The sequence below is a fragment of the Rhinolophus sinicus genome, chromosome 16 (assembly GCF_057876585.1).
Source record: "Rhinolophus sinicus isolate RSI-liver-muscle chromosome 16, RSI-T2T, whole genome shotgun sequence".
Taxonomy (NCBI): domain Eukaryota; kingdom Metazoa; phylum Chordata; class Mammalia; order Chiroptera; family Rhinolophidae; genus Rhinolophus; species Rhinolophus sinicus.
The window spans coordinates 151,170,932-151,198,157 of NC_142516.1; the positions used below are offsets into that span (position 1 = coordinate 151,170,932).

Consider the following 27,226-nt stretch of genomic DNA (forward strand, 5'->3'; position numbering starts at 1 on the left):
TAATATGGCACTTTAACTATGTTGATTCTTCCAGTCCATGAACATGGAATGTCTTTCCATTTCTTTGTGTCTTCTTCAATTTCTTTTAAAAATGTCTTATAGTTTTCCATGTATAGGTCTTTCACATCCTTGGTTAAGTTTATTCCTAGGTATTTCATTCTTTTTGTTGCATTTGCAAAAGGAATTGTTTTTTATTTCTTTGTCTGAGATTTCATTGTTGGTATATAGGAATCCAATGGACTTTTGTACATTGATTTTGTAGCCAGCAACTTTACTGTATTCGTTGATTATTTCTAATAGCTTTTTGGTGGCGTCTGTAGGGTTTTCTATATATAGCATCAGATCATCTGCAAAAAGTGACATTTTAACTTCTTCATTCTCAATTCGGATGCCTTTTATTTCTTTCTCTTGTCTGATTGCTCTGACTAGGACTTCCAATACTATGTTGAAAAAGAGGTGATAGGGGACAGCCCTGTCATGTTGCTGAACGAGATGGGGCTATTCTACTAAACTGATATGGTGTCAAGAAAGATTCTTTTGCTCAGTACTTTTTCTTTATAAAGTATGTTTACATTTTACGTATTATTGCATGTCTGCAAGTTTACAGATCACAGAACTCTTGAGACTTTGGGCCACTGTGTTTGTATTTTAAAGGATGTAAGAACAAAAGGACGCTCTGTGCTGCCTTTGGTTTGGAAAAATCATTGTGTACAGACCTGCCATTATATGAAGTGTTCCTGCACGCCTCACAGAAATATGCAATACTAGCTGACACATTTGACGTGGTTTGTCAATTGACTTAAAATTTTGCATATTTGTTTCATACCAGAACTTTTAAAGCCATGTATTCAAATAATTTCAGGAATATGAAATGCAGAAAACAAAAGAGGAAGAATTTCTGAAGCTAGTTGATAGATGGAAGGAAGAAGAAAAGGAGAAACTACTTGATGAAATGGAAAAAGTCAAGGAAATGTTTATGAAGGAGTTTAAAGAATTAACTTCCAAGAATTCAGCATTAGAATATGTAAGTATTAAACCGAGAAGTCCTCATAGTATTTGGTAGAGTTGTTGCCTTGAGAGGTGGCATTAGAATGACATGATGGCCAGTGAACCCAGAAGTTCCTTTATTGTACCTTGTACCTTATTGTACCCCTCCTCCCTGAGAGTCTTGAGGGAGCTCAAGGCGTACATAAGACAGAGCAAGTCAGAAAAATCCTTTTGTTGAAAATGGGAGCTTTGGCCCAAACCCCAATGCAGGACACTTGGTACATTTGATCAGATCATGGATGGTCCCTCTTTCCTTAGCTGATTAGGTTTGAAAACCTTAAGCCATAAACCCCTTGCTGAGTATTGGAACTTTCCAGAAAGGCTGACAAAGATCACCAATGTGAGCAGAGAAGGAAGTCAACCCAGAAAGACAGAGAAAGAACCTTCACAGTCCTGGCGGGCGAGGAAGACAGGGTCTGGAGCAGGCTGGATGTGGCTAAATGAGCCCCCTCCCTTGTGGGAGCAGCCTTGCTGCACACTGCCCTGGTTACATGCATGGATGACAGAGACACGCCTCACTGAGCTGTGACCTTCATCCTCTGTGCGCTCCTTCCCCACACAGTAGCCTGTGTCCTCTGGCTAAGAATGATGTGAGCTCTCTGGGCAACTCAGTCCTAAATCATCCTTAGGGAAAAAAGCAACGAGGGAGGCGAGGGAAGATCCTCGAGCTCCCTCTAGGGGCCAACACATTTTATAAATTAAAATAGAGGGATATTTTTGCAATACTGCTAAGATCCTTCTCTAAAACACCTTGAACTCTCGCATAAGAGTGGGCAAATTATGACCTGTGACCCAAATCTGCTATTCCCCTGTTTTTGTACGCCTCATGAGCTAAGAAAGGTTGATACACTTCTACATGGTTGGCAACATTCAAAAGAAGAATATTTCATGACATATGAAAGTTATGGGAAGTGTCCATAAGTAAAATTGTTTTGGAACACAGCCATACTCATTCCTTTGTATTTTGTCTGTGGTGCATTTGTGCTGGAGCAGTAGTGTTGAATGGTTGTGACCGAGACCTTCTGTGTCTCTCAAAACTGAAAATGTTTACCATATGGCTCTTTACAGAAAAAGTCTGACAGCCCCGTCCTATCTTTATAAAGTAAATATGGCACAAGGTTAACAATTGGTGAAGGTGAAATGGATGTTCATTGTACTGTTCTTTCAACTTTCCTGTAAGTTGCAAATAAAAAGTTGGGGGGGAAATAACTTAGGATGGCTCATTATGTATTTTCTGCAGGGCTTCCCTCAGGCAACTTTCGGTCAGTTCAGTTATCCCTATATTACCTCTCCTCAGTGGCTCTTCCTAACCGTCAGGATCCCTAAGCAGTACTGATCTCTCTATGCACAGTTTCTTTACCACCCATACCCCAGGATCCTCTCCTGAACTCACACTGTGGCGCCTTCTCAAAGTGGGATTCCCTATTACCCACAGTAGTGGATTGTGATACTAATCAATTAAGACTGACATGTCTCCCCCATCAAGTCCGCACTCATTTTTTGCCCTTGTGATAAGCTGTAATTACAGGTTTTTTTGCCTGAGATTCCTTTCATGGTCCTACACCTGGCTCCCCACCCCCAGGACAATTATGGGCTGGACTTTTCCCCACAGTTTTACCACTCCTACCTTTTTTTTTTTTTTAAGTAGATTTATTGAGATATAGTTCACATACCATACAGTCCACCGACTTTACGTGTACTATTCGGTGGTTTTTCTTATGTTTAGAGTTACGCAACCATCTTCATGGTTATTTTAGAACATTCACCACCCCAAGCAGAAACCTTGTACCCGCTGGCACTCCCTCCTCACTTCCCTCCCCACCAGCCCCTGGCAACTACGAATCTTCTTTCTGTCTCCATGGATCTGCCTGTTATGGACATGTCATATTAATTGAATCATACAATATGTGCTCTTTTGTGAGTGGCTTTTTTCACTTAGTATAATATTTTCAAGATTCATCCATGTTGTAGTATTTATTGGTATTTCATTCTTTTTTTTTTAATTGCCAAATGATATTCCATTGTTTTGGTGCATTCATCAGTTGTTGGAGTTTGGGTTGTTTGCCCTTTTTGGCTATTGAAGGTTTTTAAAATTATTATTAAAAATAGACTATTTTTTAGAATAGTTTTAGGTTTACAGAAAAATTGAGCAGATGATACAGAAAGTTCCATATGAGCCCCCTTCCTACCTTGTACATACTTTTCTATATTACTGACATCTTAAATTAGTACATTTGTTACAATTAATGAACCCACATTGATACGTTAGTGTATTAATTAAAGTCCCTTTATTCTGATTCCTTTAGCTTTTACCTAATGTCCCTTTTCTGCTCCAGGATCCTATCCAGGATACCATATTACAGTTAGTTGTCATGTCTCTTTAGACTCTTCTTGTCTGTGACAGTCAGACTTGTTTTTGATGACCTGGACAATTTTGAGGAGTCCTTGCCATGTACACTGCAGGATGACCCTCTGTTGGAACTGATCTGATACTCTTCTCATGGTCAGACTGGGCTTGAGGGTTTTTGAGAGGAAGACCTCAGAGTTAAATTGCAATTTTCATCATACCATATTGAGGATATATACTGTCTTCATGATTTATGACTGTTGATGTTGACCTTGACCACCTGGCTGAGGGAGTGTTTGTCAGGTTTCTCCACTGAAGGGTTACCTCCTTCCATTTCCTACTGTACTCTTTGAAAGGAAGTCGCTATGTGCAGCCCAGACTAAAACAGCGAGGAACTATGCTCCCCTACTGTTTTGTTTTTGAAGTTAACACACAGTATTACGTTCTGTGAATGTGAATTTCTGAGGGTGTTTACTGCTAGTTACTTTGGACTAACAAAGGATAAAATTAAAACATTATGTACCTAATGGGTTCATGGATGTGGCCCCAGGTGATGATGGCCACGTCACTAAGTTATCTTGAGAACCAGCTGTGCCCAGTTCCTCTGTTTCTGGCAACTGTCACATGCCCATCAAAATTTTTAAGATCCATTGTCTAGATTAGAAAGTTAGGTTTTCCTTTCTCTTTTTCACCCTGTGCATGTTCTTTTGATTTGAAGGAACAAAAAGGAAAATCAGTGGACAGGAGAAGCAGGAGAAACGCAATGAGCAACCAATAGGATAGTCAGATTTAAAACATGCTCCCCAGTTTTATTCTCTGTTTCAGTCTTACGAAAGTATAAACATTCGTACCAGTGATTTTGCATCTCATTTTATAGCAATTGTCAGAAATCCAGAAGTCCAATATGCAGATCAAGTCCAACATAGGCACATTAAAAGGTGCACGCGAGCTTAAAGAAGAACGTCCTCAGTATCCCCAGGATTTCCAAAATGTGATGCAACTTCTTGACAGTCAGGTATGTGACAGTGGACAATAACTGTGGTTGAGGCCTAGTTTTTCTTAGTGAAGTAATTAATGTACAGCTAGCATCATCTACAGACAAAGTGTACGTCCTTTTCAGCGACCGTGAAGGTGGCTAATTCTTTTTTTCTTATCTCCTAATACATGTATAATTCCTAATAGGTGTTCATTAGCTGCTTGTTGATTGACTAGTAGAGGTGGATACAGAACAGTTAGCAAAATTGTTTCATTTTCCCCTAAGATAGTATCTTTTCAAATTGGTTAGTATTACTTCAATATTTATTTTTCATATTTTGGATGTAGGTCTCACTTTCCAAAGGCATACTGAAGCACTAACTTTCTTTTCAGAGCTTAAATATACATACAACTACCATGTTTCCCCGAAAATAAGACCTAGCTGAACCATGAGCTCTAATGCGTCTTTTAGAGCAAAAGTTAATATAAGACCGGTCTTATTTCAATATAATATAGGACCAGGTCTTATATAGTATAATATAATATAATATAATATAATATAATATAATATAATATAATATAATATAACTGGGTCTTACATTAATTTTTGCTCTAAAAGACGCATTAGAGCTGATGGTCCGGCTAGGTCTTATTTTCGGTGAAACACCGTACATTGGTGAACTGACGATCATTTACCTTTATCAAACATAATGACAAGCATTTGGAAGTGCACCTCTGTAATTAGCGCCGTCCTCACACTGGCTATTTTGGCCACACTGGTTTGGGGAACCTTGTGTTTTACCAGGAAACAAATAGAGGTTAAAGCTTATGAATTCAGGATTTTTTTGAAAAGCAATAATACATCATTTTAAAAAGTGTGGTTTTGAATACGGACGACTCCCACTTCTGCTTGCTTTGCTCCTTACGTCTTGCCTCCCTCCCAAAAATCCACCTTCCACGTCGCAGCCAGGCTGACCATGTCACTGTCCTGCCTAAAACCCTTCAGTGGCTCCCTGTTTTTCACAGAACAAAGTCTAGAATCCATAAGCAGCATCCACAGTCCCTGAGGATCCAGACCCTGTGTCATCCCCCACCTTTCTCGGCTTTACCTTGACACTCTCGGCAGCACAACAACAGCTCATGGTTCCCAGAACACGGCATTCTGTTTTCTGCTGTTGCCCGTGTGGCTTCGTCATGCACCTCTCAGTTTGCTGGACCTGTGGCTTACTCATTCACCTGGGACAGCACCTCTTCTAGAGGGTTCTTCCGGACCCCTGAGTTACTGCATTTCTGTAGTCCCCCGAGCAGGACCTCATCACATCCACAATATGTGGGAACTGTCTATTGTTATGTCCACTTCCCTCCAGGACAGGGCAGGATCTGTCACTCTGTCCTCTCCTAGCCTGCCAGGCGCTGCCCAGTGAGGTTTCTGGTACACGGTAGGGGATTAGGACTTGTGTCCTGAGATGAACTGTTGCCAGTTGCTCCCAGGCTGGTCTCTCGTGAGTTGAAGGACCCAATTATGAAATCCTCAGGTCCCACCTAAGTGTTTCCTGTTACCCTCCTGTGAACTGTGTTGTCAGTTTAGAACCCATGGACTCAGAACCTTGGTGGTTCCTTTTAGTGTCTTAGGTTGGCAAGTTAGCACCAGTGTTTTTGAAAATCAAATTTTATTGTAACACAGCCATACCCATTTATTTATGTATTATCTGTGGCTGTTCTGCTATCACTAGTAGTAGTGACCGAATCATCTGGCCCCCAGAGCCTAAAATTTACTATTAGCCCCTTAACAGAAACTGTTTGCTGATCCTTGCCTTAGAGAATAAGATGAAAACCAAGAGCAAATGTGTTTCAACATTTTTGACTGTATATATTCTAGAACATGCCTGCTAACATTTTGCCAAAAAGATAGTCGGGTTTCATAGGCATCCACTAAAAAGCAAGCTTCCATTTTGAGTAGACTTCATTGTTACAATTGCCCATACATTATTTTTGTTTTGCCGTTTCATAGGAAAGTAAATGGACAGCTCGAGTTCAAGCTCTTCATCAAGAACACAAGAAAGAGAAGGGTCAGGTAAGATTAGGAAACTATCCCTATGTTCATTGCAGCATTATTTACAGTGGCCAGGATATGGAAACAACCTAAGGGTCCATCGAGAGACGATTGGATAAAGAAGATGTGGTACATAGTATATACAATGGAATATTACTCAGCCATAAAAAAGAATGAAATCTCACCATTTGCATCAACCTAGATGGACCTGAAATACGTCAGACTGAGCAAGGCAAATACCATGTGATTTCACTTATATGTGGAATCTGAAAAACAAAGTAAACAAATAAAACAGAAGCAAACTTGTAGATACAAAGAACAAACTAATGGTTGCTAGATGGGGGGGTGTTTGGGAGAGTTGGGTGAAAAGGGGAGGAATTAAGCAGTACAAAGTGGCAGTTACAAAATAGTCATGGGGATCTAAAGTACAGCATAGGAAATATAGTCAATAATATAGTAACTATGTATGTTGTCAGATGGGTACTAAACTTATCAGGGTGATCACTTTGTAAGGTATATAACTGTCTAATCAGTATGTTGTACACCTGAAACATGTGATTTAGTATGTCAACTGTATTTGAAAAAAAAGAAACCAATGGCCTATATGTAGGTCATTTTTGCAAAGAATATTTGCGTTTCTTTATAATTAAGGTAATATTTGTTCACTTAATAAAGTTTTTAGGGTACTGTGTAACAAAAATTAAATTACTTATAATTCCAATACCAAAGATAACTACTGCTACTGCTTTGTTATAATTTCTTTTAGTCTTTTTTCTATGTTGTAAATCTTGTATTTGTATAAGTATAGAAACACACATACAATCTTACAAACTTTGAATTATGCTTTATATCTGTAACTTCATATGCTTTTCACTTAGCATATCACATTTTCCTATGTTTTAAAACATTCTTCAAAATCGTGATTTTTAATGGCTGCCTGATGATCTTATAGATGTATCATATGTTATTTAATCATTTCTTCATTATTGAATATATGTTTCTAATTTTTTCACACAAGTGACAATCCAAATAATTTTTAAATAAAGGCAGGGATTGTTCACATTAAAATCATTTTAATGAAAACAAATTTAATTATAACACTGATTCCCTTTCAGCTGAATGCACTAGAAATTTAAGTGTTAAAGTGATTTTACACTAATGCAAAACATCTAAAGTATATTTATTTGAGATCTTTTTTTTTTTTAGTAAAAATGGTTTATTTTTTCACTTTAAGTTGTATGTATTTTGTAGCTTTTTGTATCCCCTGTGTTAATCTGTTCAGGCTGCTATAACAAAGGACCATAAACAGGGTGGCTTCAACAACAGACATGTATTTCTCATGGTTCTGGAGGCTGGGATTGTGGGTGTTAGCCAATTCAGTTCCTAGTGAGAGCCCTCTTTCAGACAGCCACCTTCTCATCTTCCCGCTGTACCCTCACCTGGAAGGGGTGTATGTGTGTGTGGGAGAGAGAGACAGAGAGAGACAGAGAGGGAGGGAGGGAGGGAGGGAAGGAGGAAGGGGGCGAGAGAGAGAGAGAGAGAGGCACAACAAGAGCTCTGGTCTCTTCTGATAAGGGCCCTAATTCCATCACAAGGACCCGACCTTCATGACTTCATCTAAACCTAATAACATCCCAAAAGCTGCATCACACTGGAGGTTAGGGCTTCAACCTGAATTCTGGGGGGAGGGCACAAACATCAGGTTTGTAATGCCCAGGGAAAGGGATTAAACAGGACCGGTACTCTGGCAGTGCAAACTTGAGCCACTTTAGGTTTCTACTTCCCACACCTTCCTCTGGCCTTGCTTTATATGTCACCTGTGACTGCTCTATCCAAGTAGGTAGTCCCCTCCCTTTACTCTCACCACTTCGTGAGTAGAGCTGTGACCACTATTTTAAATCGTATTCTGCTTACTTGTTTACTTGTTTATGTTCTGTCTCTCTAATTAGATCACTAGCCCAATGAAGGAGGGACTCTATTTGGTTGTTCATCGTAATGTGCCAAAAATGTGATTGACACTCATTAACTATTTGCTGAATGACGGGAAGGTTGCTAGATGTCCAACAAAGGGATCACTCAACCATGTTTTTGTGGATGGAGAATTGCTGATTGTAGGATTCAAAAGAAAGTGCCGGGTTGAAAGAGTTGTCTGTCGGTCTGAGCATGGTATTTGAACCTATGCCCTCTTAACCTCAGGGTCCTGTTTATCTGCCTCACTGCCTGGCTTACCTGTCACGCATTAGGCACTTGGCCAACTGGGGAGGAGAAGAAGAACAGGCAGTGACAAAGAATGGTTGCTTTTCTGTAAGAACGTCCTCGCTTTCCTTTGAGATGATCTAAGGTAACAGTTCCTAACCAGAATGACCTGAGGCTCTTCCCCAATACACACACGCAGCTCTACAACTGCAGATTTTCATTCCGTAGGTAACTCAAGGACATGCATATTTTGGGGGTTAAAAAAAATCTAGACAATTCTGTTCTGGATCCATGGGTGAGCCACTGCTCTTAGATAATGTGGAGTTCCTACTCTTATTGTTGAAGGCATCTTCCAGCATGGGCATTTAGAGAGAGAATTCAGGCTTCCTTATTAACAGGGGGTGGTGAGTTTTATCCTTGCTCTTTTAAAGCCCGTTGTTGTAGTCTAGGCAGTTGTGGGACTTTCAGTGGATCTTCTGGCTGGAATAGAATGCACGTTGCCGAGTTTCACACTTGGCCACTGCAAGCTGTGATCGAGGGAAAGACCACTGTGTGTGGTTAGGAGGAAGGAGAGGCCTTCCTGGTTCTGAGTGGGGCACCGCGCCCCACGGATGGGGAGTGTGTGGAGTCTTTGTGCCACCGCTAGGCTACGCTGCTCCCTTGTCTGTTGGTTTTGCTTGTTCAAAAGCTGTTTGCTTCTTCCTTCTCTTCTCTTAAAACCTAACAGAGGGGCGAATTCAATCAGGTTTAGTAATCTCTGCCTGAGACCTAACTATTAATTATTCCACTTGATTGGTGCCTAGTGTTCCTACAATGCACATATTGTATTTCTCTGTTTAAGGGAAGTTATGTTTGCCAACTTTTTATTGCTTTACCTCGTTTCTTGGCAGTCTTTTTTTGTTTTGTTTTTTTTAAATCACATTGGTAGGAGTTCAAAGGGAGTCACAGATAAACGATGGCATACCCTTTTGACCCAACATAAGACTCTTTAGAGCTTGGGAGGTTGTAGAATGGTCACGTAATGAAAGGAATGGAGTATGGGGTGATGTGGACTGATAGGAGAAAAAAAAAAAAGCACAGAACTTGAAATGGTAGAAGGTCGTAACAGATGGGCTCAAGAGCTGCAAACTTTTTGAAATAATTTCTGTCTATCTCTTGCTTCTATATCACATTCCTCTCTTAGTACACTCTTTTCTGTACCTTTCTGGTGAATTCTCATTTCCAATTCTCAATTCTTTATTTTCCTATGTTCTCTTTCATGGGGCCTGGACTGCCTCCACATAATGTTGGTCCTAAACCTCCACCCAGAACCCTGGGGATCTTTACTGGTTTTCCTTCTATTTTCCAGCTCAGTGTTTCCCAAACTACTTTGGGGGTACTCTTCCAGTCGTCTGTAAAAATGTAGGAAAGATTCTTGACAATGTCTCCTTGGGAGAGATTCTTAGCATTCACTGGGATATGAAAGGTTCTTCTTAGTCCTCACTCAGGAAACCTTTTTAACTTGGTTCAACCCAGGGCTCGTCTCACCTCATAAGCACAGAGCACTTCAGAGGGGACCCTGAAGTGTATTGATTGACAACATTAACTTTTTGTTGTCATGATCTGTTTTTAATGTAATTGGACTAAATTGGAGCAGTTTTAGGTTCACAGCAAAAGTGAGCAGAAAGTACAGAGAGTTCCCCAAATCCACTGCCCGCACGCTCTATAAGCACAGCCGCCCCCACTATCAACATCCCACACCACAGGGGTACATTTGTTAAAATCGATGAACTTACATTGACACACCATTATCTATCATCCAAAGTACAAAGGTTACTTTAGGGTTCACTGTTGGTGTCGTACATTCTGTAAGTTTGGACAAATGTGTAATGACAAGTACCCACCATTATAGTGTCATACAGAATAGTTTCACTGCCCTAAAAGTTCTCTGTGCTCCTGCCTAGTCATCCCTCCCTCCCCGCAACCCCTGATCTTTTTACTGTTTCTGTACTTTTCCTGTTCCAGAATGTCATCTAGCTGGAATAATACAAGATGTCTTTTCGGATTGGCTTCTTCCACCTAGTACTAGCCATTTAAAGTTCCTCCGAGTCTTTTTGTGGCTTGATAGCTCATTTCTTTTTAACACTGAATAATATTCTATTGTCTGGATGGACCACTGTTTATTTATCCATTCACCTACTGAAGGACTTTGGTTGCTTCCAAATTTTGGTAATTATGAATAAAGCTGCTATAAACATCCACGTGCAGGTTTTTGTGGGGACGTAAAGTTTTCAACTCCTTGGGGTAAATACCAAGGAGCTCTATTGCTGCGTCATATGGTAAGAGTATGCTTAGTTTTGTAAGAAACTGCCCAACTGTCTCCCAGGGTGGCTGCCCCACTCTGCATCCCCACTAGCAGTGGCTGAGAGTTCCTGCTGCTCCCCATCCTCACCAGCATTTGGTGTGGTTAGTGCTCTGGATTTGGCCATTGGAGGTCCATTGCTGTTACTTTTTGAGTTGGTGATCTATTTCTTCAAGTTTTGGGGGCTGATTGATTGTGTGCACGTACTTATTAATATCTTCCATGACATACACACCACAATGGGAAGCACTGACCTGGAAGCCAGACATGAAAGTTCAGTCTGAGCTCTTCTCCCTCCAGCTCTGAGAGTGGGCCAGATACTTTATCTCTCCAGACTTGAGTTTCCCCATCTGTACCATGGGGTCAAAACCTCTACCCTAAAGGTGGTGGTGTGGATTCAACAAAGTGAAGTGCTTCTTAACACACAGCCTCTAGCACATGGTGAGTGTTTGTTTTAAAAACATCGAGCAAGTTAGGAAGTGCTGCTCTAGACACTCTTTGTGCTCCTCACAGGCAATGTCAGCCCCCAGCCCCACCTCTATTTGAGCTGCACGTCGCTGTCTCTACTTCCAGGCCGTAGGTTTTGGAGTGCCCTTAGCCCCGATTACCAAGTTTCCCCCTCTCTGTTTAAGCACCTACTGAAATCACTTCAAGAAGCTTTACCTAAATTATTGAAAAAATATTCTTCTTGCATTCTTCTTATCCAATATGTGATCCTTCCTGACATTAAGTCTCTGAAGATAAATCTATCTATGAATCTTTGGATCTCTCTGTCCTCTACATCTCTCCCTTTCTTTCTCTTCCTTCAACCATTCCTTCCTTCCTTCCTCCCTCTTTTCCTTCCTTCCTTCCTTCCTTCCTTCCTTCCTTCCTTCCTTCCTTCCTTCCTTCCTTCTTCCCTCCCTCCCTCCCTCCCGCCCTCCCTACCTTCCTTCCTTCTCTTTCTCCCTCTCTTTTTCCTCTACCCTCCCTCCTTCACCTTCCTTTTCTCAGTAAATATTTATTGAGAACCTCGTAAGGGCCAGAGATTGTGCTAGTTGCTGGACGCATAAAAATAATTAACAGGGGCTCTCTGGCCCATGGACTGCACATTCGAGCTGGGATGACACATGTGGACCTGTGAAGGACCCGACAGCATGGGGTCAGAGCCGCTCTGCGTGGGAGCAGAAGCCTTGATCCTTTATCACTGCTCATCCCTGTTATTTCATGTATTGTGCTCAAGTTTACTCAGCTCTTCACATCATCAGTGCTGTCTGTCTGAGCTCGCTGGGAACAGAAATGAAGCCCCTTGTATAGCCGGGTCATGGTACTCAGTGCTCAAAGATCGACTCGATGACTTAATGTGCCAGCAAAGAAAGCAGGGCATGTCCATATAGACTGCAGAAGACATTTTATGTGCAGGGTGTAGACTGATACCTTTCTGAATTTGTTTTTCCAGCTCCTGTCACATATAGAGAAACTTCGAACCTCAATGATAGATGATCTAAATGCGAGTAATGTTTTCTACAAGAAAAGGATAGAGGAGCTAGGGCAGAGACTCCAGGAACAGAATGAACTGATTATCACTCAGAGACAACAGGTATTTTGGGCTACATAGTGGCACTCTTTTTCTTTAAGCACCACAATTTATCTAAGGACATGGGCTTTTTATTTTAGAACATTTGTAGGTTGGGTAAGATAAAGGAGATGGAATATTTTTTTCCCCTGTGGTTGTTTGTAAAAGAAAATCCAATCATATAATTTTAAAAGGTATTTTAAAATACTGTAGAACAGATTTATTCCATTAGAATTCAGGAAAAAATTTCAAGGTAGAGAAGAATTTCTTTTGGTAATTACTCGGAGAAGCAGCCCAGTCCAGGTGCTGCTTTCATAACACTTTTGCCTCCTTGTCTTTAAAGGGCATGTGTCCTCTTGTGTTTTGGAGGATTGAGTGAAAAGGTTCATTTACTAAGTCCCGTGTCTGTCCATTATCCAGTAGGTCCCTCTCTAATTTCAAACATGTATCGTCTCGCTAGAAAACTGTTTTTCTTTGCAGATTAAAGAGTTTACCAGTAAACCATTAAACAGTGTCATTGAACCCAAAGGTAAGTGGACCAGGATCCCAGTGCTGGAAGCAAGGCGGTCCTCCCTTGCTGGGCATCAGAAGAATGTGGGGCCCCAATGTTTTACGGGTGCTAAGATGGCATTCCTCTCGTTATTTTAATTTGGGAGATCTGTTACCATGTCCCAGAAAGTTGAAGAATTTTAAGTACCTAAACAATTATTGAATGGTCTCCTCCACTTTTTATCAGAATATTGTTATGTACAGTAATATGCGCAGTAATCATTTGTCTCGGGACGCGTGTGCAGTCGGTGGGGTTATGATTAAAAGCACAGGGTCCAGAGACAGACTGCGCGCCACTCGCATCTTTGCAACTTTGTTAGTCTCTGCCTCAGTTTCTTCAGCTCTACAGTTGGACTATTAATAGTAACTACATTATTGTTACAGGGATTACATGGGAGGACATGGGAAAAGTACACCTATTAAACATTCATTAGTGTTAGCTATTGTTATTGATATTAAACTCAATTATTCTAAAATACTATAGAGCCTTGAGGCATTATTCTTAATTGTGTGTTGGGGTTAAAGGTTTGTTCTATGTGTAGCGAGGGTATTACACAACCAACCGACTGTAGCAATGATAGCCACCCATTTCAGTATCATTCAAGAGCTAGTCTAGAAGGGAGACTGGGAGCAGGTATGCACTCTTACAGTGAAGCATAAAGCTTTCCTCCTGCCTGGTCTCCCTCCAAGGGATCCGCTCTTGGTTCCTGCACGTTGCAGGCTGTTAAGGCGTCTGTGTCTATTTGAGAGCCACTAAGTGGGGGTTGGTAATGGGTATACGAGCTGGGTTGCCTCTGTTTCAGGGTGCCACAGGAGGTACATTTAATCTACACTCTCATTTCCCTCTTATTTTGAGAGAAAGGGTCGGGAAGGACCATAGTTCCCTATAACTTCTCTTAGCATAGTCAGAGAGCAGATAGAGGAATACCTCTGTATTTACTTAGATAGGATAAATATTTCACTAAGTGATTTTTAGGAAAAGTTAGCTTTGTAAGGATTTCTATTAAACATCTTTATCGGATGAGTTGCTATATGTTGTTCAATTTTGTTTATTGTTTTCTGGGGGGAAAAATTAGGATAAGCGCTAGCTTGTGATTTTTGCCATTAATTCATCTTTTTGTTATTTCAGGGAATCCTTCAACCTGGCAAATTTTTGAATCTAAGTCAACTGGCCCAGCTGTACCTAGTAAGTTTCTATAATTAGCTCAGGGTTCTAAAAGATAGTTTTAAAGTGCTAAACCAATATAACTTCTGCTTATTATTTTTGGAGACGTTTCTTTGAAAACCCAGTGTGTTTGGAGATTAGATTATGATCTATTTTGATTCCTGGCTTTGACCTAGTTCTAAAACCTAAGATTGCAAATATCCATGTGACGTGGTGGTGATTTATGTTAGCTATACCTAGTCTTTTGCAGTTTGCCTAATAAAGGGGTGACGACAACTTCTTCGGCATTGCTCCGGTTTGTACTTTCGGGTTTCCCACAGTAATACACTGTGAGAAGACATGACTGGTGGCCACCACGTTTTGGCATCACCAAGACTCTCAGTCCTGCAGGCTTCGGACTGATGTTCAGTCACTTGAATTCCGCTCAGCACAGCTGCCTCGCAGAGCTGTCAGGATGTGGCTATCATCCAAAAAGGCATAATCTGGACAGTTTAGAAATGGACAGATTGTTTTCTTAATAATAGTTAAATAGCTGAGATATTTTTGTATCCATTTAGGAAAGCGGTGAAATTTAAGAAATAGAGGAGCAGGTGGTCCTGCGCAAGAGAGGGCCTGTGTGTGAACAGGCATCTGAGCACTAGTGTGTTGGGGGAGGGCCTGGACTGAGCTGGGCACCAAGCAACACTTGGCATAGGGTCCCAGGACTGTGCAATGGGGAAAGCAAATCGATGAGCGCGTTTCGGAATTTGGCACAATTCACAGGAGAATGCTAATGGTTTTAACCGCTCAGTCTTCTCAGATGCCTCTTGAGGACGCTTGAGGTTGCTTTAGGAAGCTGAAGAAGTTGAGAGGTGCTGAGGAGGGGAGGGTAGTTTAAGTGCCAAGAGTAGGGCAAAGGGGAGAGTAGAAACTAGACTTATATCTTATGAAATAAAGAAAACATATTTTCGGAGAAGGATGGAAAGGTTAAAGGGCACTCGATTATTATTGTTTATACTTTAATTATATGTGGCGCAATATTAGAATAATATTGTGTTCCAATAAAAACAGGTGGTGGGCTGGTATGTCCCATGGCCTGTAGTTTTCCAAACCCAGTAACTTCTACTGGGTTTTCAGAGGTTCTCTCTGGTTTGCTGTTTCTTAAAATTAACCAGCCTAAAGTAATCAGTATCCCAAAGAGGCATATTTTGGGGTGGCAAACCCTGCTCCTCTTCACACAACTCTGTAAATATACTAAAACCCACTGAATTATATATTTTAAAAGGGAGGATTATATTTCGATAAAGCAATTATTAAAAAATTGGTTTAGGCTAGTTGGTAATATCTTTATCATTTGAAACATCCATACCTTATGGTCTGTATATATCTTGACTAATTTGAGGAGTATTTGGTTATCATCTTGTTCAGATGCTTACACTTTAATTAGGGAACCCTAAGAGATTTTTTTTTTTCTATGCTGTTTCAGTGAATGCTCCAGCCCCACAGACTTTGGATGCTAAGTCAAGTCTAACAGTGGCACATGGTAAGTTTCAGCAAAGTCTCAGCATTTTATGTGTAGTTTCCACCCTGAGTTAGATAACTTATTAACTGAAAGTGCTCTTCTGTGGGGGTAATTATACAAAACAGAAAACATTTTAGTGAATGCAAAATAGTTAATAAAACTTCAATCTTCCTATGTAATAGTGTAAACTAAATATATCCCCCAAAGTCATACTGTATAAAATGTACATGTTGCTTGATTCATGAGAAGAGATTTTAACTTTGAGAAGTACTTTGATTATTTATGATTTTTGGTGGAAAGTGGTAGGTATTGGGTAAGAGGGTGACTTTCTACTAGACCAGCCAACCAGCACATGCCACAGGGCATATGTGATTGTTTTTATAACTTTCAATGTGGCAGCAAGTCACCTTTTTAAAACAAACAGTTTCAGTGATTGGTTGGGAAAACCTAGAAAAGACATGTGATGGAAACCAAAGGAAAAAAGTAGGAACCACTGGATGAAATCGCTGCCAGGATTCAGTTGTTGGAGCAGGCCATCGGGGTGATAATCGTGATTTAACGTCTTCTAGTAGACAGGGGGAATATTTGTGGCCATATTTCACTTTTATCTAATTAAGGTGCTTATACTTTTTGTAATTTTTTTTTAATGTGTTGTTTTCCTATGGTCTGCTGTAGATTATAAAAGAATTAAGATGGGAGGGGGACCATCTTTTTCCTGTTATACCTAATGATTACTTTATTCCACATTTGTTTTTTAGTCTTTTAACTAAACTTAAATCCATGGTCAGTCAAGTTGAACTTTTTGTCTCATAAATATTGTGGTCTGTTTATGATGGCTGTTCTCTCTGTCACTCACTTGTAATTATCCATTTTACTCACTGAATTACTCATGAAGCATTTATTGCCCCATAATTTTTTTTCTAAGATCATTTCAGGTGGATCAGATCCCTTGAGCATGTGTTCACAATATGTAATGCATAAATTCTCCACATAGTGGATGTTTTTACTTATAAATGTTTAGAACATGGAGGTGTTTTGCTTTTTTTTTTAACCTTTGTACCAGTAACAGATAAAATGTATGTTGGACTTATCTAAATTTGCTGTAATATTGAATATACAAGATAGTTTTCTCTGGCATTATTCTCTATTCATATTATTTTATGTCAGGTCTAAAATTTCTGTGTTGCCTCCTTTTTGGGGGTTGAGTTTTGTAAAGCATTGCTGGCCACTTCTCTTTTTGTATTTCAACTTTGGTCTCTTTTTCTTTTCTTTCTACTTTGTTCCAGTTAGCTTTCTGTATGACATTAGACAAGGTCTCCCTTTTCTTTGTTTTATATGTTTGGTGCCTGCTAAAGGACATACACAGTATCTATGCTACCCTGTCCAGTGTTACTTCAAGGCTCCTGACAAATCTGTTGGTTCGAAAGCAATGTGTTTCCCGTGGACCCTGCCCTGATTGGGCCAGGGCTGCATGAATCAGCCAGGCCCTCTTGCTGGTATCTTCTGGGATTGAAATGCTAGTTTTAAATGCTCGCCAGACCTGGCACCAGGCCGACAGCCCTTAGACTGGGATCGAAGCTAATTTGTGAGCATCTCAATGGGCAGGTGTAAGGAGGAGGCTTGTCTGGGGCTCACTGACCTGCCCCCACCCCCAGCCATGGCTGGGCGTGGGGGCGCAGGGACGGTTAGTCATGTATTGCATGACATGAATTAGCCCGATTACCTCTCTGTCTTTCCTTTTGTCCCAGGGTTTCAGACAACACCTGCGAGAGAAGCAGGATTGGGCAGAAGGGGATGTTAAACCAAGATTTAGCTGCAGTGGAGCCCTCAGCATATCTTGCCAGGAGCTTTAAAGCTGGGATAGCACTTTAGAATTTTCATGGATTGAGGTGATCAGTTATCAGATGTGGATTGCCCCAGGAAGGGGTGTGTGGGGTGCAGGGAGGCTGTTGCCTTCAGCTGAGATGAAGCAAAAAGTAGAAGAAAAAGGTAGGAGGAAAGTGCAGGATTTGAATGGTGCAGATTAATTATTTGGCTGGGCACAGAGTATGCAGAAGAGGTTTGAAGGAAATAAGGTTGGTTGAGACTGTTCCTGGCAACCATTGGGTTGACTGTATCTGTTTGGGGCTGTTCCTGCGGCATCGTGTGGCTGCTGAATACCCTGAGGTTGAGCACGGCTGGATTGGAGATCTGGGCTTTGGCAGCTTAGCCTGACCAGAGCATGTTCAAAAAATCAGAGCTGGGGAGCCCAGTTGGGATGTTAGTAATATTCTATGTGAGATTCCTCACCTAGGAATCAGGGTGTGGTGATGAAACGAGGGAGTGGCTATAACAGCTGTTCGTTGGCATTGGTGGAAAGGCTGGACAAGGGATTGGGGGACAAGGGCGAGGGAAGGGGCAGAACATGATGAGCTCAGATACTGGGTGGACAGCAGTACTGTTAATCGCATCCAGAAGACAAACCCAGCAAGGGCCAGTAGGGAGGCGTCATGGCATCGTGACCGACACCCTAGACTTTGACAGCGGGCAGTCTGGATTCACAGTCGACTCATGAAACCATATGCTTTCCTCACCTGCCAAATGGGGAGAATTATGGCTACTTCGGAGGGTTGTGGGAAAGGTCGAACGAGGCAGGACCTTCGGAGCAGGAGCCATGGAAGAGGCACTGGCGAAATGTTAGCTTTAAGAGTAAGGGGTGATGAAGTCCAACAAAGTCAGCTGGTGGGAGAAAGGGCCGAGTAGAGAGCTGAGAGTTTTTCTTATGGAGGTAATGGTAGGAAACTGATAGAAGGATTTTGCTGGAAGCAGTCAGCAAGTTCAGGGGGAGACTCAAGCCTCCGAGTGTTTCTGCTCTCATCTTGGTGATCTTAGCTCAGGACAGGAGCTGGGGTTTTGGGTGGGTTGGGTCTGTGTCTTAGAAGGCATGAGGATGGCAGGCCTTTCCTTCCCCACTGGGGACATCAGCCTGCTTGTTTGGGGAGCTGCGGTCTGGTCGACCTCACTCTTTTAGCCTCAATAGTTAGGAGCATGGGTTCGGGGATCTACCCCTCCCCAGGACCCTGCCCTATGCACCACAGCGAGAAAGTCAGAATTTTCACAGTTTATCCTGATTCAAGAGAAATCAATCACAAGATTATCCCTGTACTATAATGATAATAAATATGCATAGGATGATTTTTTGAGGTTTTATAGAACTTTTCCACATAACCTTATTTTTGTCATTTTCATAAAGTACAATAAAATAAAAACCATGTGACTTAAAACACCTGAAATTAATTATCATCCTAGAAGTTCTATTTTCAGCAGTTCAAACTACTAAAATAGTCTATGTGTACAACTTCAAATCGTAATGCTGAATAACAACTTTGGAAGCCCATGTTTGGTGCCCAGCAGTTGTACATGGATGGACTTAAATGCTCCTTAGTGGGGCCGTGTTCCTGTTTAAAATCAAAGTGGACTCCTACTTACTAATAGACTGTGATCCAAAAGTTAACTGGAAAATAGTTTGAAATGCATTTCTCCCATACAGCCAATATTAGATATGTTGACTAAGGTTGCTGGCCAAGCTATAAGACCCTATTTATATATATCCAAATACAACATATATATTTATTTGTATATACATGTTTTAAGAAAGGAAAAAACTGTATTAAAATTACGCTGATGGTAACCACTTTGAGCATCTCTTGTAATTGCAGAAGTCAAACGTGATTTGTATTCATCTTTCATTATCAGTATATATTGAGTATTACAATTTTAATAGTTTTTTTCTTTCTTAAAATGTATACATATATATTTTTGGCACCCTCTGTGTGTGTGTGTTTGTCTGTATATTTGTATGTGCCTAATATAGAGTACCAGAAATACCCTTTAATAAATTAAAGCCAGACCTTCAATGTAGGAGGTATTAAATCTGAACTAACACACACAAAACACTTAGATCTGTGCCTGGCAACCTGGTGAGCACTCAGTAATTGTTGTCCATTGTTATCCTTGCCTGTCAGTTACTCTGGGGTCTGGTGGTAGAATGAAATGACCTCTGCCCTGTGGGGCCAGGTGGAGAGCTCTCTGGGGTTGCCCTGTGTCAGTCTCCAAGCTAAAAATGAGTGAACCATGCCCCTCCTAAGCCAGACCTCCTGGTTGCATTTCATTCCGTGTCTAATGCCTGACTGCCAAGGTTAGACCTTTAGCCAAAACCTGATTTCCCCCATGAAGGAACTTTCTCTTTGTTGACAGGATGGTGTTTGGCTTTATCCAATGCCGCCCTCAGGTTTCCTTGTGTCTACACAGTAACCTTTCCCTAAGAAGTCACCCAGAGGCCACCTGTCCCCTGCCACTGTTCTGGGGTGGGACTGGGAAAAGCCCATCTTCATCCGTCTGCAGCCATGGCCTGGTGACTCTCCAGGAGCAGAACTAGGTCTGAAACATGGTTGAACGACATGGGTTTAAGAATGGGTCTCAGTTCTGCTGCTGATCCTAGGGCCACCTGTCCTTGTCCTGTGCGATCCTGGTCCTACCATTTGAAGACCTTGGGGCTATCAAGAAGTAGGAATCCCAGGGACCCGGGGATTTTTTTTATGTTTTTATCTTTGGGAATTGAAATCTTCTCAGTAATTTTCTATGTAGTCACCTGATCAGAATATTTTATAGGGAAAGTATGTATAAGGAAAAGTGAAAAAGATCTTTTGCAGTTGTGTCCTTGTGCATTAAAAGAATATCGGACACAAGGTTGATGAGTGACGAACTTTAACTTAATTATTTAAAAATATATTTTCCTGAGCATGGAGTTAATGGAAAGAGAAGATACCATGAAAAAGGGAGCAGCATTAACCGACTGCCTCAGTATTTTTTTCCCAGTAAATTCTTGCTATTTTACACATGATTAAAATAGTATGGAACTATAGCTTTCAAAATTGTTTGAAAGTAAACTAATTTTACTTTGCTGTTGTCCTATTTGTACTATTCTTATTTTTCCTCATTAATAGAACAGGCATTCTCATCGCACATACTGGAACCAATAGAAGAACTTTCAGAGGAAGAAAAAGGTAACAAAGGGCTTGATCAGAGTTTATACCTGCATAGAGTATATTTAGATAAAAGCCAAGCCTTGAAAATACGATCCAGTGGTTTTTATCACATTATATCAAAATTAGGAAGATGTTTAGGTTTGGATTATATTTTCAATCTACGTAGTATTTTGTCATCTTACTCCCCTAATATGCTGTTATGTATTTGCCCTGCTTTACTATATTCTTAACATATGAATAAGAAATTTCCTGTGTCAAGGAACTTGAAAAACAATTTAAGCCTTTCTGTCAATGCAGACATTTTCTGATTAGATGACAGTCAACACACACGTGTCATGTGTCAGATGACAGTAGTTATTTCTCATAACTTGAATCTGTGAAATGAAGGGGTAAAGTGCCCACTTTGAAAATTATTGAAATAGAAAGGAAAGCATAATATTTAAGCTCTGACTATGGAATATTTATGTGCAGAATAATATGTTTTTGTGGAATTTGGGAGCTGTTACTGGTTTGGGGAGATAATTAAAATTATTATTGCTTACTCATTTTATCTGGCAGTTCCAAAACTTATTTTCTATTAATTTTTGAAACCTATGAATTTTTTTACATTAATAGTATTTTCTAATGCTAAACTGTGGTTCCTGAAACAATTATATTTGAATGAGTTTATCATAATTTTCTCCTTTGTAATAATGCTAATTTACCATATACCATGTCTTTAGGAGAAAACTAATTGTTATTATTTATATGGGCTCTGGCTTTGTCACTTTAGTTAGGAGAAGTAAAATGATACATTCTCATATGTAAAGTCTTAACATTTCTTATAACTTCTGTATGCTCTCGACTTTTCCCAAAAATTTTTAAACAAAGCTGCAAATTGAGAAGTGACTAAGTCAGGCATATCCCTAACATCTACATGATTTGTATTTTCATTTTACTTTCAAGTAACATGCTTTCTCTTTCTTACACATCATTTATTGATATCTGCAACGCAAAATATCTTATTCTCTAAAGAATCTATGAAATGTGTCAGGAGGTTCATAGAAAAGCTCCAACATTTTGAAACCAGAGCCTCAGCTCATACAGTTCACATTCATTTAAAAAACGAGTCCACTAAGTTCCAAGAGGAATCCTGATTCGTCCACCATCACTGCTTTGGTTCCAGGTTCCACCCACTATGTCATTCTGCCCATCTTTCCTTTAGAGTTCTTCTACACCACCACTGGTTGTTGCCACATTTGGGGAACCAGGGCGAGAAAGAAACTAATCTTGACCATCCTCCATGGGTTCAGACAGCTCTAGTGGGAGGTACGATAGGGCCGAGGACCACCCCAAACATCCCAGAGTCCAATGCACCATTACAGAAACTGACCGCATCCTTCTAGTGCCTTGGAGGAGCCAGCATGCTGGCAGCAGATTCATTTTCACCGACAAATTCCTCAGCTTGTGCTAACACTTTGCAGGTAATGCCTCTGCAGCGAATGCCTCAGGCAGTGATTTGCAAACTCAGAAGTAACTCATATGAGACAATTTCTGCATCCTTCTTTTTCGACAGTTGTGTAGAAAGGTACTTGATCTTGCTGTTTATAGGAGGTTAGAATGTGAGGGCCAGGAGCGACCTTAAAGGCCCTGTTATTATTCAGAAATTTGAAATAGGGGGATTAGGAGCTTACTCCAAGTCACTGAGTTTAATTCGTGACAGGGCTGGAATTAAGTCCAAGTTTCCTGCTTTCCATAGTTTGATGCAAAGAACAAAGTCATGGAGAGAGACAGGCTGGTCCAGGCTCTGCAGGGGTAACTTGGCGGCCGTAGTGGAAGTCTCTTTTACCTCTCTAGTTTTGATGTCCTTGTGTGAAAAATGAGGAGGTCTGTTACTAGATGATCAAGTCCTTTCCAACACAGAAATTCTGCTTTTGTTTTTGTTTTTTCCTGTTTGCTTTACGCTACAATTATTTACTTACCATTAGTGATATATTGTATGTCTGATAGAACCGATCACATGCGTGGGCTGTTGTGCTTTGGCCATCTGCTTGCGTATGCTCCAGCATTTTTAATTAAAGGAAGTGCTGATCTCTAGAAAGTTTTGTTTTGTTGATATTGGTAAGCAGTAGGTGCTCTAACTAAAGTCTTCAGCTGCTGTTGGCTTTCAAGTGATTAATTCCATCTTTACATACATTATTGTTATTTTTCCTGTCCATTCTACATTCTTTCTCTTGCTTCCATCAGCCAGCCCCAGCCCTGTAAGAGTCTTTCTTACCACTGGGTTTTCTAAGTTTTCATAAATGGCTTTCCAAAACAAGCACCAACATATAAAGTAAATTTGAGGACAGAGGGAAATGTTTACTCTGACGTCATTGGGGAAACTCAGTCACCAAAATGAACTTGTCATCAAGGTGGAGGGTGAATCCCGATCAATCAGCATGTGAATTCAACGCCTGCAATCAAAGGCCTTACGACTCTTCTAAGCTATGGCCAAGCCATTCTTAGCATCACTTGACCTTTGCACGTGCCCCCATGTCCTGGAGCAGACAGGGCCCAGAGCTTTTCTTCAGCCTATGCTTCTGCGTAATTCCTTTTATATCCCAGATACTGGCCAACAAATTATCTCTGTGTAATCGGGGCAGGGGATGTATCTCTTTCAATGGCAGCCCCATGACTCTAGGTGGTCTCTTGCTACCTCATTTTACTTTTAGCCCTAGTTAGTTGTAGAGTCGATGGCCAACTAGCAGTCAAAGTCAGCGACGCAGCCATGACTGTAGCTAAGCCCCCTAGATTTTGATGGAGTGTCAGTTCCTAGGTCAGTTCCTTAGGTGGTTTCAGAATATTGGAAAACAATGGTGGGGAAAACAGCTGCATAAGTACTGAGAATATAAAATTTAAAATTCCTTCTGACTTTTAATGGTAATCATGTAAAATTTTATCATTTTGACTTAGCAAACTGCAGTAGCAAAGTACAGAAAACATCAGCACGTAGGATTTTTCCCCGTTTAATGTACAAATACTAATTTGACTAATTTTGCTCTCAGCTAAACAATTTATCAATAAATAGAAATATTCTTTACTACGGGACTTAAACTAGTGTTCAGAAAACATGGTAACCAAAGGCATTTTGTTTAAGATCTACAAATCCAGGTGCAGTCAATACCTAAAAATCCCATCTGTTGAGAGGTGGATGAGGCCGGGGAAGAAAGGAGTTTCTGTGGAGACACGTCTGCAGCACCAGGCCTAGGCAATGGCATTTGGTGCCACCCCTGTTGGGTGAAACATCCCTGTTTGGAGATTAGAAGAGTAAACTCCAAAATGATAGCATCACTGTTATATTCTCCCAGATCTGCTTTTGGACATTCACTCAGGATCTAAGTGAATGTCCAGCACTGTGTCTCTTTCAAGTTTTTTGACATAAGGACTCAGTTCTTCAAGGTCGTGTGATTATGCCCTTCTCTGAATTCTGTTGAACAAGACATTTCTCTGTGTGTGTGTGTGTGTGTGTGTGTGTGTCGGGGGGGCGAAGGGAGGATAAAAGGAATAGGGAAGGAAATGTTAGGAGATTCTGGCCTGTTATTTTTTTCTTTGTTTTTAATTATGAGTTGTTTTAAACAAAATATACTTTTCCTAAGACTACTGTTAAGCTCTTTTTGATTTTGGCAAATATTTTAAGAGGGATAATTTCACACTTTAAGATTTTATGTGAACTTCTACTAAATTTATTATATAGAAACTTACCTTAAATAAAGCAAGCTTTTTCTTCAAAAAATGATACATAGGTTCTAACTGAATTTAGGAGAGATGAATTACTCAGGAAATAGTAAAATAATTTTAGAAGAAAACATTAATCTTCTAAATAAGTTTTTTCCATTGTGTTTCTTTAGAGATATATTTCTTACATTACTTGTCTAGCTATAATTCAGTTGTGATCAAGAGTCTTTAAAGATATTTGAAGTTTTGAAGGAGACTTAAGAAAGTTCTAAAAGCTACAATAATTAAAACATTATATATTATGCTGAATGACTACAATATCCCCAAACTTAAAAAATTACCAATTCTTACTTGCGTTTAAATGTTGTGTTTTATCATTTTCTGCTTGGAAATGTAATGTATGTTTAATTGTTTTCGAACACATTTTTTAAAACCTCATTTCAGGAAGGGAAAATGAACAGAAATTAAATAACAAGATCAATTTAAGCAAAACTTTGAAGAATAACCCCTCTCTCACTAAGGAAATAAGAACAGTCCTGGAGCAGAGTCTGGTGGAGAAGTTGGAAACCTTGGGGATTAATGCAGTAAGTTCATTCATTTTTGGAATATTTGCTGGTTTTGTTTTGTTTTGTTTTGTTCTGTTTTCTAAATAAGAAAGGATGAGAGAAGGGAAAAAGGCACGTCAGTTCTTTCCACATTTGGAGACCAGAGGTTAATGAGATATGATTTCTCACTCTCTCAGAAGGCATTCACTGTGTGTCTGGCACCTTTCTAAGAGCTTTACAAATATTAACTCATTTAAACATAGAAACAAATCTCTGAGATAAGTGACAATATTTTCTCCATTTTACAGAGGGGATAAGTCACTTGCTTCAGGTCACAGCAGCTAGTAATGAAGGAGCCAGGGATTGTATCTAGGCAGTTACATTGCTGCTTACAGTCTGCTGTTAACTCCAAATTGTTGCCTATTATAAAATAGCACTTAAGCAATACTTGTGAAATGAATGGATGAATAAATTTGTATTTCATGTTCTTTCCAGATTGAATAATTCTGGTACAACATGTTTTTTATATTCTTTGCTTCTTACATTTTTACTGACATACATAAAATACATAAATCTTAAGTGAACAATTTACATTTATATCCCATATGTATGTATTTATATGTCTATGTGTGCATATATGTATGTACACAAAAGTATATACATACATGTGTGGTGTGCACATGTGCATGTGTGCATAAGTACATACACATGTACGTGTGTGCATACATATGCATGTTTATGTGTATGGATGTGTATAGTGTGTGTATGTGTCTATACACATACGTATTTGTGTATACATGTGCGTGTGGATATACGTAAATATAGTTACGTGTGTATACACGTCTTCCTATACATATACATATGTGTATATACAGATTTGTATGTACGTGTTTCTGTGTATGTGTCTGTGTGTGTGATCTGTAACTCCACCCAGTTCAAGAGATTAATCATTTCCAATACCCTAGAAGACTCCCTTTTGACTTTCACTATTACTCAATACCATCCCCTACTCCTCAGCAAGAAGTAATGTCTATTCTGACTCAGTTTTACTTGTTCTTGAACCTCATATGAAGTCATACATCAAGTAGTATTTTGTATATGACTTCTTTTGCTTATGATTTTGTCTGTAAAGTTCATACCTATCATTTCATTTGGAAATAGTTTGTGGTGTAGTATTCTGTTGTCTAAGTATACTACATTTTATCTATTCTCCAGTTGATAGATATTCAGATTTCCAGTTTGGGGCTCTTTTTGACCATTACATTCTTGTACTGGCCTCTTGATGGACACAGGCCTTTCTTTCTCTAGGATATATATCTGGGAATGAAATTGCTGAGTCTTAAGCATATACATGTTTAGTTTTAATAGGCATAAATAGTTTTTCAAAGTGTTTATACCAATTTACACTATCCCTATCAGTGTGTGAGAGTTTCAGTCGCTTCACATTTTTCACCAATTCTTAGTGTTACCAGTCTTTTAAATTTAAACATAGACTCTTTTCAGTGGGTTTTGACCATCCTTAGGGCAGTGGAAATCCAACACATTCTTCTTGGAGGTGGCACTTGATCTGATGATGGAGATTTCTATCCTGAGCAACTGGGTGGACAGTGGGGTCACTTCCTGTGACAGGAAAAACTGAGGGAAGGGGGAGAGGGGATATGGGAGTGTGTGTGTGACACTGTTATCGAATAAACCGCCCTTTATCTAGTTTTCTTCTGTCTAGATTCCCATCAAATACAGATAAATTTTCTCAAATTACCTCTTTAGTTATGTTATTTTTATAATTGAAAGCCTCTGACTTTCTTTTACCTGTGGGATAACCTTTAAGCTTTTCCTTTCAGCATTCAGTCTCCTTTTTGATCTCCTCACCCATTCCTTTGTAGCATTAGCTACTGGAAACACCTTGACAATTTCTGCCCCAATGCCTATCTTTCCTGCAAGGAGGCCCCACCACAACCCCTACCCATCTGAATACTTCCTTGTTTCTACTTGTATGACTCCACGCATCCTTCAGGGCACGGCCCTCTTAAGCCTTCTCTAGCCACCAGGGCCTTTGATAGCCTCTCTCCATAACTCCTCTAGCCCTGTGGACTCATTCGGTCCGTATCACACACCTTGCACTGTTGGTTAATCAGTCACATACAGTCACACACATGCCTTCCGTGCTTTCACAGCCAAGTACGGCTAACTAGTCATATATAATCAGCATGCGTGTTGCGTCCCAGTAAC

The 27,226-nt window shown here is 40.1% G+C and overlaps 1 protein-coding gene across 2 annotated transcripts in view; it reads left to right on the top strand.

The window, feature by feature from the left end:
- The window catches only part of DZIP1 (DAZ interacting zinc finger protein 1), a 52,363-nt gene that overhangs the window by 16,406 nt on the left and 8,731 nt on the right, over positions 1-27,226 (top strand). Inside the window, exons 8-16 of one of the 2 annotated variants that reach the window (XM_019737177.3) lie at positions 863-1,024; positions 4,272-4,409; positions 6,381-6,443; positions 12,398-12,538; positions 12,995-13,043; positions 14,193-14,249; positions 15,694-15,750; positions 20,715-20,774; positions 24,897-25,036. In XM_019737177.3, the coding sequence (XP_019592736.3) occupies positions 863-1,024; positions 4,272-4,409; positions 6,381-6,443; positions 12,398-12,538; positions 12,995-13,043; positions 14,193-14,249; positions 15,694-15,750; positions 20,715-20,774; positions 24,897-25,036 (867 nt within the window). The remainder of the gene's footprint in view (positions 1-862; positions 1,025-4,271; positions 4,410-6,380; positions 6,444-12,397; positions 12,539-12,994; positions 13,044-14,192; positions 14,250-15,693; positions 15,751-20,714; positions 20,775-24,896; positions 25,037-27,226) is intronic. The other variant, XM_019737178.3, reaches the window with a different exon arrangement.